Genomic DNA, 13,565 nt, shown 5'->3' on the forward strand with positions numbered 1-13,565 from the left:
TCTCAAAGTATCTCCCATAAAATAGTTAATAATTTCAAATTATTAATGACAAAATAAGTAACTTTATAGTGGGGAAAACTGGAAGACACCATTTAATCCATTGACGAAGAATTTTATAACCATTGTTGGGGCTAATTGACTTCCTTATCTACTGGATTGAGAACACACCATCACTTCTATTTCCATTGAAGGAAATGTCAAACCAACCCAATTCAAGGGACATTCTACATGATACCTGGTCTTTATTCTCAAAAAATGTCAAGGTCTTTGAACTCAAGAAAGAATAGAGATTGCTCAGTCTTTATCCAGATCAGAGGAGTTTAAACAGATACGACAAGAAAATCCGTGGACCAGAACAGAAAGAGGGTGGAGAAAGTAGGGGTTTTGTTGGTTGGTTTTTGTTTGTCCATTGGTCTTGCTTGCTGTGTATAAAGTTTCTTGTGAGCACAGCTGGAGAAGTTTGGCTGGGATTTGTGAATTAAATCGTAGGAATCCATCCATGTTAATTTCCCGATTTTGATGATTTGCAGTGATGATGTAGGAGAATGTCTTTGTTTTATAAAATACACACTAAAGTTTCTAAATTTAATGAACATCATATCTGCATCTTACTCCCAAATATTCAGAAGCATAAGAAACATGTGGAGGTGGAAGAGAGAAAGAGAGAGAGAGGAAGAAAGAGGATGATCAGGAGAAAGGAAGAGGGAGAGAGAAGATATATTTGATAAATTGCTAACAGTTGGGAAAGATGGGTGAAGGGGACATGGGAGTTGTTTTTACTCTTCTTGCTATTTTTCAGTAAATAGTGAAAAGTAGCAAGAAAAAACAACAAGGCTAACATTTTTCTGATTATAAAAATACAGCATAGCTTGGGAAATACAAAAAATAAAGAAAATTATAAGGAGGAAAATAAAGACCACCAATTTCCTGCCCCCATTGCCATTTGACTATTAAAAACAATTGTTACATACTGTATTAGTCTGTTTTCACGATGCTAATAAAGACATACCTGAGACTGCGTAACTTATAAAGAAAAAGAGGTTTAATGGAATCACAGTTCTACGTGGCTAGGGAGGCCTTACCATCATGATGGAAGGTGAAAGGCATATCTTACACGGTGGCAGACAAGAGAGAATGAGAGCCAAGCAAAAGGAGTTTCCCCTTATAAAACCATCAGATCTCATGAGGCTTATTCACTACCATGAGAACAATATGGGGGAAACCGCCCCCATGATTCAATTATCTCCCACCAGATCCCTCTGCAACATGTGGGAATTATGGGAGCTACAATTCAAGATGAGATTTGGGTGGGGACACAGCCAAACCATATCACATACTCTTGTAGATGCATCTCTATATATATTTGGGTTGATATTGCATGCACAGTTTTCAACTTGCTTTTTTCATCCAATATTATTTCTTGGAAAATCTACGTGTTAAAAAATTACTCAAGGCTGGGCATCGTGGCTCACATCTGTAATCCCAGCAATTTGGGAGGGCAAGGAAGGAGGATCCCTTGAGCTCAGGTGTTTGAGACCTCCCTTGTCAACACAGTGAGACCCTGTCTCAATTAAAAAAAAAAAACTAAAAAACTTATTTGTACAATTTAATGGTTGGAAAAGTGTCCATTGTGTGTGTGTGTGTATATATATATATGTATATATACATATGTGTGTGTGTGTATAGTTTTTTTTGAGATGGAGTTTTGCATTTGTTACCCAGGCTGGAGTGCAATGGCATGATCTCAGCTCACTGCAACCTCCGCCTCCCAGGTTCAAGCCTTTCTCCTGCCTCAGCCTCCTGAGTCGCTGGGATCACAGGCATGCGCCACCACACCCAGCTAATTTTGTATTTTTAGTAGAGACAAGATTTCTCCATGTTGGTCAGGCTGGTCTAGAACTCCCGATCTCAGTTGATCTGCCTGTCTCAGCCTCCGAAAGTGCTGGGATTACAGGTGTGAGCCACTGCACCCGGCCTAAACAATTTATGATGCTTTATTTTTAAGTACCATAAATTATTTAACCATTGTACTGTTGTTCACTATTCTGGTTAATTTTCATACTTTGCCATAATTTCAAATGCCATAATGAACAACTTTCAGCATTAATAATAGTTCATTTTTTCAATTCCTCATCAGTATCTAATGTTTGATAGGTGATTATGGTACATTATGAATGATCATGGGTTTCCTTCTGTGTCCACTCTAATATTTGTACTCTTAATCTGTAAAAAATGTTTAAATTTTGCTGATATTTTTGGAAGGAATTATGTGTTTCCATTATTGATTTATAAGAACTCTTTATTTGTTAAGCAGTTAAAACAATGTCATGTTGTTGCTAATATTTCCTCAGTTTGCATAGGGCCTTTAGTCAGGCTACTTATCAGATAACCTTTTGCTATTACTAACACTATACCTCATCCAGATGTAAATTTACTGTTTAACTATAGCTTCTTCCAATTTTTGTTTTGTTTCACTCGATGTCCTCAGTGTGTATGGAAAAGCATGCTAAATCGAATTGGTAATGGTTTTTCCTAAACTAACTCTGTGAATTTCCTTAGGCTGCTGAAGCAAATTAGTACAAATGAGGGGGCTTAAAACAACGAACATTTATTCTTTCACAGCTCTGGGGGCCAGATGTTCAAAATTAAGTTATTGGCAGGGTCACTCTCTCTCTCTCTCTGAAGTTTCTAGGGGAGGATCTTTCCTTACTTCTTCCTCGCTTTGGACAGCTGGCATCAGTCCTTAGCCTTCCTTGGCTTGCAGCAGCCTCATCCTAATTCACCATATCGGATTAGGACCCACCCCCAATGACCTCATCTTAACTTGATTCCACCTGCAACGACCCTATTTCCAAATAAGATCCCATTCTCACATACCTTGGGTTATGACTTGAACGTATCTTTTTGGGGGGATGTAACTCAACTCATAATACAAACTTTCCCCAACACCTTTCAGCCCTGCCACCTTGATTTAAAAACTTTATTGTACCGAATGTAATGTCCTTCTCTTTCCCAGACCTGCTCCAAGGCTATTATTTTCTGCTTCATTGATCTAAAAGTCAAATCTTGTATTTCTGTGTTTTAATTTTTGTAGTTTGCTTTTTGATAGCATTTCTTATGATCACAGAAGTGTTTCTTGATGTTTTCTACCAAAGACTTTCTCATCAGATGTTTCTGGAAAGTTTATTTCCTATCAGTTTATTCGGTGTGTATTTCATCATCACCTATGTAATGACCAGTCCCCAGAGGATAGTAATTAATGCTCTAATCAGAGCTACCTTAGCCTTCAATATTAACTTCAAAATAACTAATACATTTATACAATCCACTCTTCCCTTCCATGTATTCAAGTTTTCTTTCATGAGTCAGTTTCAAGATACTCATTTACTGCTTGAAAAATTATTTCTAAATATTTCAGCTATTGACATTGGAGCTATAATGAATGGTAGCTGGTGATCCATCGTATCTTGAAATGCATTATTTTTAACAAAAAGAAAAGGTCTTAATTTTGGTGCATATACCCAACAGAGAAACATTGTAGACTTCATGTATAACTAATGTATTTTTATATATAGCTAATATATTTATGTATAGCTAATATATATATGTAACTGATTATACTATTGGACTAATACTATACTAACATATACTATACAGAAACAAATGTATTTATTATATTGTATGTCAATCTTTAGAAGATATATACTACATAACGTAGTATATATGTATTTATGTATATAATAAAAATGTTTCATAAGTTACATTGTTAAAATATATATAAAATATAGATAATATTAACAGCATGATAAATAACATGTATATAGTTAGGCAATACTAGAAAGCATGCAAGAATTTTCCTGGCTACTATCTAATTAATGCATATGTTATAAGTCTCTCAAAATATTAAGAATAGAAAGATTCAAAGTGTCAGCCAACATTATGCTTAAAAGTAAAAATTGAAACTATTTCATTAATACCAGAAAAATAAGAATATTTTTGTCATTATGTAACCTATTTTTCTACATAACCTGACTGATGCAATTAACATTAAAGTTAAATACATACTTTAACACATAAAATACAAACTTAACATTAAATGTAGTGAACATAACTATGTTGGAAACCCCAGAAAGTTTAATGAAACCTCTATAGTACTGATATATATATGTACATAATATATAATATGCATAGCATAATTGCGATATATATAAGATAGAACCATATACTATATTAAAATCTAATAATTGTATATTAATGATATGTTTATATTATATGAATACAATATATTATAACAATGTATATAAGTAATATAACTATAATATAAATTGTATGTAATATAATTTTATTATAATACTATATGTCATCTATGTGCTAATATGTGTTCTATTAAACTCTAGGGTTTTTAACATAGGCAATTCTGTTCTTTGCAAATAATACTAAATTACTTTGAGTTGTTTGTATTCTTAATATTATTCAATTATATTCAATTATTCTATTTATATCTTAAAATTTAGAGAGATTACATAGTGGCCATGGAAATGATTATTTCTGAGACAGGATTTTGCTCTATCACCCAGGCTAGAGTGCAGTGGTGCAATCGTGGCTCACTGCAGCCTCAAACTCCTGGGCTCAAGTGATCCTCCCACCTCAGTCTCCCAAGTAGCAGGGAATACAACCATGGAAATGATTCATACCTTTCTAACATCAACTGAAATAAATAAATAAATATAGAAATTATATGCTACAGAAATACATAATATATATGCATTATGTATGATAAAACTTTCAAATTATTAATATTAATATGTATAACAAATAATATAAATATATAATATAAAGAGTTAAGTTATATTTTATATATGTATCTCATATATTGCATATAAATTATGTATATATATGGCATAGAAATACATGTTTACAGCCTCCTTTGCAGTTCTGCCCTGTCTGGGGGAGCTGCCCAAGCTGTGTTGCTGTCCACAGACATGCCTGCCCTGGGATTCCACCACTCACAATTGTCTGTACAACAGGCTCAGCCAGAACCCTCATCCTTGTCTCATCTCCTGCTGATAAGGCCATTTCTCCTACTCATTGTTCCACATTTTACTTTCTTATCTGCATTCTTGAGAAACCTGCTCTTCAGATCCAAGTTGATGGACTTTCTCCCATGCAGAAATGCATGACTCATTTGGCATCAGAGATTTTCCCCCTGTGTGGGGCAAGGGTGGTATCTCCATTGAAAGCCTCTCACTGGGCTCGAAGGAAGCAGGAAGCCAGGTTGGGGGAAGTTTTTGGAGTTTTTCTGACTCCTGTGAAATGACAGTCTGTAGGAATCTAACGGGGCTACAGGAGGCTTCAGAGAAGAATGTAGCTCTCCTTCTTCATCTTTCAACCTGACTTCTTTGCCCTGCATAAGAGGCAGCTGAGCTAGGGAGTAAGAGTTCTGGAGCCCAACCCTGGCTTATCTCCAAGAGCAGCCACCAAAGGCCATGTACTTTTGTCTCCTTCTCTGTGAATGGGGATAAATTTGATGATGAAGATGGTACTCGTCTGTGAGGATGTTGCAGGGATTCATCCAGAATACACTGGTAACAGTGCATGGCCCATGGGAAGTATCACTTTTAAAAGTGTTTATTACACCAGCTGGAAAGGCTACTATTAGGTTGATGCAAAAGTAATCGAGGTCTTTGTCATTGAAAGTAATGAAAGTAATGACAAAGTAATGACATTGAAAGTAATGACAAAGACCTCGATTACTTTTGCACCAACCTAATAAGTCAAAGAAATGTAAAAAAAGGAACAGATGCTGGTGAGGCTGCAGAGAAGATGCAACACTTATATACTATTGTTGGGAATATAAATTGGCTCAGCCACTGTGGAAAGCAGTTTGGAGATTTCTCAAATAACTTAAAATAGAACTACCCTCTGACCCAGTAATCCCATTACTGGGTATCTACCCAAAGGAAAATAAATCATTCTACCAAATAGACACAGGCACTTGCATGCTTATCACACTATTCACAATGACAAAGACATGGAATCAATCCACATGGATAAAGAAAATGTGGTACAGATGCACCATGGAATACTATGCAGCCATGAAAAAGAACAAAATCACATCGTTTGCAGCAACATGGATACAGCTGGAGGCCATTGTCCTAAGCAAATTAACACAGAAAAAGAAAACCAAATACCACATGTTCTCACTTATAAGTGAGAGTTAAACATTGGGTACTCATGGACATAAAGATGAGAACAATAAACACTGGGGACTCCAAAAGGGGAGAAGGAAGGTGGGGGACAAGGGCTGAAAATCTATCTATTGGGTGCCATGCTCACTCCCTGGGTGACAGGATCTATTGTACCTCAAACCTCAGCATCACGCAATATACCCAGGTAACAAACCTGCATGTGTGCTCCCTGAATCTAAACTAAAAGTGGAAATTATTAAAAAATGAAAATAAGTGTTTATTCTATCAGCAGACTCCATTATTCCAGGGCACTGCTGTGGAAAACCCATGATAATTTTTTTTTTTTTTTTTTTTTTGAGACGGAGTCTCACTCCGTTGCCCAGGCTGGAGTGCAGTGGCGCGATCTCAGCCACTGCAAGCTCTGCCTCCGGGGTTCACGCCATTCTCCTGCCTCAGCCTCCTGAGTAGCTGGGACTGCAGGCGCCTGTCACCATGGATGTGTTTGTATTTTTAGTTGAGACGGGGTTTCACAGTTAGCCAGGATGGTTTTGATTGCCTGACCTCGTTATCTGCCTGCCTTGGCTTCCCAAAGTGCTGGGATTACAGGCGTGAGCCACCGCGCCCGGCCACCCATAATAATTATAAAAGGCAGGAATGTGATATCTCTACCAGGAATGGCCACAAATAAACTTTTCTAATAAGAAAAGCAACAATTCCGGCTGGGCGCGGTGGCTCATGCCTGTAATCCCAGTACTTTGGGAGGCCGAGGAGGGTGGATCACGAGGTCAGGAGATCGAGACCATCCTGGCTAACACGGTGAAACCCCATCTCTACTAAAAATACAAAAAAAAAATTAGCCGGGTGCGGTGGCGGGCGCCTGTAGTCCCAGCTACTCGGGAGGCTGAGGCAGGAGAATGGCGTGAACCCGGGAGGCGGAGCTTGCAGTGAGTCGAGATCGCGCCACCGCACTCCAGCCTGGGCGACAGAGCGAGACTCCGTCTCAAAAAAAAAAAAAAAAAAAAAAAAAAAAAAAAAAAGCAATAATTCCTAGAACTTGGGGTATTGTTACAACTTCTGGGATAAATAATTTCAGGGTAAATACATGTTTGTTTGAGAATTGCTAAAATCATATATTAAAGCAAATGTTTATTCTTCCTAAAGGCTTGATCCTGGCTGTGTGGACAAAACATTCAAAAACTCTGGGCACCAGCATCATGTACATCTCAGTTGCGCTTTTTCAAAATATAATTTTCAGATATCACAGCTTGTCCACCCAGATTCAACATACCCATCCATTTGTGTAATACTATCTGAATGTCACTAGAAAAATCCCGTTGAAACCCAAAGTGCCTTGTTCGAACACTATGACACATCATCAGTTTTATTAAATTAGATACTTTGGGAACTTTGTTAATTTACATTTTTAAAGCAAATAGTAATTTCTTTTGGTTATCACAGCCTGAGTTTGAATGACCTATTTCATTGATTTTCAAAGATCAAATCAAAAATAGGATCGCTCACACTTTTTGAGATTGAGTGCAATATTAAGAATGTAAACTGTAAGGACTTGCTGCATTGCCTAGTGCTGGTGGAGGCAGAAAGTAAGAGGGGTATGCATAGCTATCTATCTATCTATGCATCTATCTATGTATCTATCTATCTATCATGTATCTATTTATCTACCTATCATCTACATATCTGTCAATCTATCCTATCATCTATCTTATCTATCAATCAGCTATCTTATCTGTCATCTATCATCTGTCATATGTATCATGTATTTATCTATATATCTATCCATCTATCATCTATGTATCTGTTTATTCATCTACCTATTCATGTATTCATCTATAATCTATCAATCTATATCTGTCTCTCTATCATCTATCATCTGTTTATCTACGTATCTATCAATCATCTGTTGATCATCTATCATCTATCATCTATCTATCTATCATCCATCCATCATCTATCTACCTATCATCTATCAACTATCTATCAATCCATCATCTATCTATCCATCTATCATCTATTTACCTATCATCTATCTCTGTCAATCATCTGTTTCTAAACATATGTACACAAACACTACAGACACAAACACACTTATACCTACATAAACATCCATTCATGTGTATGTGTTTGGTTTGAATATTATTTATATTTTTAAATACTTTATATTTTTTATGTGTTTAAGACTATGCAAATTGGCTTTGCTTTTTCCAGGTTTAATTTTCCAAAGTGTCTTTTTATTTAGTGACATATATTTCACAATATCTGTATCTGGAAAATATTATACTTTAAATTTGTGTCCTGCCCATATGTGAGTTTCACTCATGGTTTTCTTTCATTAATGTTGGAAAATTGAAGCCATTTTGCTAATCAATATATTTACCATGTAAGTCTTAGGAAATCCCATTTACATTGTTCTCTCTACAGGATGAGTTCATGAGGGTACTGGATTCTGACTTACCAGTTAATTCCCAACCCCCAACTAAGATCTTGGTGCTCAACAGACCTGAAATAAAGGTTGGCTATGTCACTAAAGAGTCTAAAAATACGATTTCTCCTTCTGTCAAAAAGATACGTGGGCTGGGTGTAGTGACTCATGCCTGTCATCCCAACACTTTGAGAGGCTGAGGCAGGCATATTACCTGAGCTTGGGAGTTCAAGAGCAGCCTGGGCAACATGGAAAAACCTTGCATCTACAAAACATACAAAAATTACTCAGGCACAGTAGCATGTGTCTATAGCCTTAGCTACTCAGGAGGCTGAGGCAGGAGAATCGCTTTACCCCAGAAGGCAGAGATTTCAGTGAGCTGAGATCACATCATTGCACTTAAGTCTGAGGGACAGAGTGAGATCTTGTCTCAAAAAAAAAAAAAAGACATGTGCACTCTATGTTCATCACAGCACTATTCACAAGAGCAAAGACATAAATCAACCTAGGTACCCATCAGTGGTGGACTGGATAAAGAAAATGTGGTACATATACACCATGGAATACTACACAGCCATAAAAAAGAACAAGACCATGTCCTTTGCAGCAACATAGATGCAGGTGGCGGACATTATCCTATGCAAATTAATGCAGAAATATAAAACCAAACACTGCATGTTCTCACTTATAAGTGGGAGCTACTGTCACCCAGACTGGAGTGCATGGAGTGCAGTGGTGTGATCATGGCTCACTACAGCCTCAATTTATGGGCTCAAGCAATCTTTCTGCTTTAGTCTCCTGAGTAGCTGGGACTACAGGCGCATGCCACCACACCCAGCTAATTTTTGTATTTTTGTAGAGACAGGGTCTCACTATGTTGTCCAGGCTGGTCTCAAACTCCTAGGCTCAAGTGATCCTCCCATCTCAGCCTCCCAAAGTGCCGGGATTACAGATATGAGCCACTGTGCTCAGCTGGATTTTTGTTAAATAGATTTTAGCTAATCTTGTCACAAAAAAGTAGCAGTGTGAGATGATAGATACACTTGCTTACTGTATTACTATTACTTAATATTACTATATTATGTTACTTAACGATTACTATTTGCTTCACTATAGTAATCATTTTACTATCTATATGTATCTTTTAACATTATGTTGTGAATCTTAAATATACACAATAAAATTTATTTTTAAAAACAAAACAAAATAAGCAGGAGCATAACATCAAGTATACGTGGACACACAGATCAGAGCAATAGATACTGGGGACCACTAGAGGGGTGAAGGAAAGAGTGGGGGAAGGATTGAAAACTAACTATTGGGTGCTACGCTTAGTGTCTGGGTGAAGGGTTTGATGAGATCCTAAACCTCAGCATCACGTAATACACCCAGGTAACAAACCTGCACATGTACTCCCTGAATCTAAAACAAGAGTTGAAATTTTTGAAAAGAAGATTTGATGTGTTATCTGGCCAGCACTGGAGATGCAGTCAAGTAGACAAAGACCCCAGTTGATAAGTGGACGGCATACAAAGAAAGGAGAGGAAATGCATATAGTTTTTTTGCTGACTTTCTCAATTGCTTGCAACTATTACCTCATTTATGTCTCAGACCACCCTGTCCCATAGGCATAATTCTCTTCACTCTACAGGTTGACCAAGAGCAGTTTTCAGGTGTCCTGTCCTATTCGTTTCTGTCCACTTAGGTCCTGTGTCTTACCCATCATGGAGTCCATCTCTTCCACATTATCCCCATACAAGCCATGCTTGCTGGTGCCAATGAAATCGTCCGTGGTGGGGAGAGGTATGTGCACATGAAGAAAGGAGAAAAAAAGAAGGAAAGGTTCCTTACGGTGCCTGAGAAGACATCAATGAAACTACTTGTGAGTTTTCAACATCCATGAATGTGAAAAATACTGTTTTGGCTTCTCATAGACATGACCTGCTTCCTTCTTCTCCATGCTGCAGAAGATAGAGTGTGTCCACCCAAGGGCCCTATCCTGCATGGAATGGATTCCATGACCCTGCAGCACCTCAACTGCTCCCTAACCCCTTTGGTGATGCTACTGAAATCATCTCTATAAACTTCATAAAATCAATCAGAGAGGAAGGGAGGGGGAGAAACAAAAATGAACTAAGCTTGCAGCATACTCAGCTTTGATCCTGAGGTCAGCTTGCTCTCTGATCTATGTCTTCCTACTTGTTTGGTACCTATTTGTCCTAGAATCACAAAGACCCACAGGATGGTAACATAACATTATGAAATGTTAAGTTTTTCATTTGCGGTAATCTTTCAGGTTGTGCATACCAGGGAAACTACTGATGTCTGCTTCTCTGAAGGACCCTGTGAGAAGCTAACTTACTAAAGCATGCCATTTCCACATTCTGGTGATTTCATTCCCTCTTACCCCAGCCCATCAATGACCCCAACAACCTCCATGATTCCCCTAAAAAATCCAGCCCAGAACTCCTTGGAAAGATGGATTTGAGGACAGGCACAATGGCTCACGCCTGTAAACACACCACTTTGGGAGGCTGAAGGAGGCAGATCACCTAAGGTTAGGAGTTCGAGACCAGCCTGTCCAACAGGGTGAAATCCTGTCTCTATTAAAAATACAAAAATTAGCCAGGCATGATGGTGGGCTCTTATAATCCCAGCACTGGGGAGGCTGAGGTGGGAGAATTGCTAAAGCAAGGAGGCAGAAGTTGCAGTGAGCTGAGATTGCACCACTGCACTCCAGCCTGGGCAACAGAGTGAGAATCTGTGAAAGAAAGAAAGAAAGAAAGAAAGAAAGAAAGAAAGAAAGAAAGAAAGAAAGAAAGAAAGAAAGAAAGAAAGAAAGAAAGAAAGAAAGAAAGAAAGAAAGAAAGAAAGAAAGAAAGAAAGAAAGAAAGAAAGAAAGGAAGGAAGGAAGGAAGGAAGGAAGGAAGGAAGGAAGGAAGGAAGGAAGGAAGGAAGGAAGGAAGGAAGGAGAGAGACAGAGAGAGAGAGAGAGAGAGAGAGAGATGGATTTGAGGTCTCCTCTCATGTTTGCACTAATTGCCCCGCAATTATTAAACCTTTCTCTACCGTAAACCCTGCTGCCTCAGTGTATTGGTATGTTACTGTGTGGCAGGCATATGAACCTGGTAGTCCTGTGACACCATCACAGTTCCTTTGATTCTCAGATGCCAGGACAACTGTAGAACATACTGCAAGCCAACACAGATCTCCCATATCATGAGAGTGTGAAAAGTCAAATCCAGCTCTGTTTGGGGGATGTTCTCACTGCTCATGAAGCCTCAAACTAGAGTCACACCCTGAGACACATCAAGAGATGGTGGTATGGAAGTCATTTCTTACCAAGATCAAGAGTTTCACGAGCCATAAGCCAGTACAAACAGGAATGCCTTGGCAAGCCATTTGCACCCTGTAGTTTCTCACATGAGGATACACGGAATTAGGCTGACCCACTTTTAACTTTGATAATCCACCTGCATGAATGATAAGTCCTCAGCTACCCAGGGAAGCACAAAGCACAAATGCCATTCATTGGGAAATTTCTGCTCTGATGAGATATCAAAATATAAATAAATAAAAATAAATGAATTTTAAAAACAAGACTTATGTCATGGTGTCTTGAACAGTGACCCCTCAAAATTCATGTTCACTTCAAACCTCAGAATGGGACCTTATTTGGAAATGGGGCCTCTAGATATTTAATTAGTTAAGATGTGATCATTCTGGATTAGGATGAGTCCCAAGTCCAATAACGCTGTCCCTATAGGAGAAGAGGAGACACAAGCACAGAAGAAAAGTCCATGTGGAAATGGAGTAATGTGACCACCAGCCAAGGGGCACCTGGAGCCACCAGGAGCTAGAGGAGGCAGAAGGGATCCTCCCCTAGAGCCTCCAGAAGAAACCGAATACAATTGTAGTAGATTGAATAGCAGCCCCCAGAAATATATACATCCATATATTTTAAAGCCCAGAACCTGGAATGAGACTTTATTTGGATATCAAGACCTTTGCAGAGGTAATTAGTTAAGGATCTGAAGATGAGCTCATCCTGGAATTAGGATGGGCACTAAATCCAATGACCATTGTCATTATAAGAGACAGAAGATGAGACACAAATACAGAGGGGAAGACCATATGCAGATGAAGCAGAGACTGGGGTGATGCGGCCACAAGCCCAGGGATGCCTGAAGCCACCAGGAGTGGGGAAGGGCAGGAAGAATCCTCCCCTAAAGCCTACAGAGGAAGTACAGCTCTGAACATTAAAGATTTAAAATTAAATAGTTTTCACCCCAAACTAAGCTGCCAAAATAAAGAGTCATGGTCCAAGTGATCAGCTGAATAATGCCCCATTCCAAAGATATCCACATCCTAATTCTCAAAACCTGTGAATATGTGATTTTACATGGTAAAAGGTCTTTGCAGATGGAATGAATTAAGGATCGTAAGATGAAGTGATTATCCTGGGTTATCTGGGTGGGTCCAGTGGAATCAGAAATGTCCTTTTGTAAAAGAGACACAGAGTGTCTGAGTCAGAAAACAAAACCCTACAAGCTAAGGAATGCAGGCAGCTTCAAGAAACTAGAAAAAAGAGAAAACAGATTCTCCCCTAGACCCCCTAGAAGTAACTAGCCCCACCAACATCTGATTTTAGCCCACAAGGTTAATTTTGGATTTCTGACCTCAAGAACAGCAGGATAATAAATTTGTGTTGCATTAGGCCACTATATTTGTGGTAATTTTTTTTATTTTTCGAGACAGGGCCCTCACTCCGTTGCCCAGACTGGAGTGCAGTGGTGCAATCATGGCTCACTGCAGCCTCAACCTCCCAGGCTCAACTAATCCTCCCACCTCAGTCTCCTGAGTATCTGTGACTACAGATGCATGCCATCATATCCAGCTAATTTTTTGTATTTTTTGTAGAGATATGGTCTCCATAT

General features: G+C 38.5%; 1 protein-coding gene across 6 annotated transcripts in view; it reads right to left on the reverse strand.

The window, feature by feature from the left end:
* LOC105478263 (arylsulfatase F) overlaps positions 1–13,565 on the reverse strand; it is an 84,102-nt gene that overhangs the window by 19,637 nt on the left and 50,900 nt on the right. For 5 of the 6 annotated variants that reach the window (XM_071088291.1, XM_071088293.1, XM_071088294.1 and 2 more), the window contains one exon: positions 10,348–10,484. In XM_071088291.1, coding sequence (XP_070944392.1) covers positions 10,348–10,484 — 137 coding nt within the window. The remainder of the gene's footprint in view (positions 1–10,347; positions 10,485–13,565) is intronic. The other variant, XM_071088292.1, reaches the window with a different exon arrangement.

The sequence above is a fragment of the Macaca nemestrina genome, chromosome X (genome assembly GCF_043159975.1).
Source record: "Macaca nemestrina isolate mMacNem1 chromosome X, mMacNem.hap1, whole genome shotgun sequence".
Taxonomy (NCBI): Eukaryota; Metazoa; Chordata; class Mammalia; order Primates; family Cercopithecidae; genus Macaca; species Macaca nemestrina.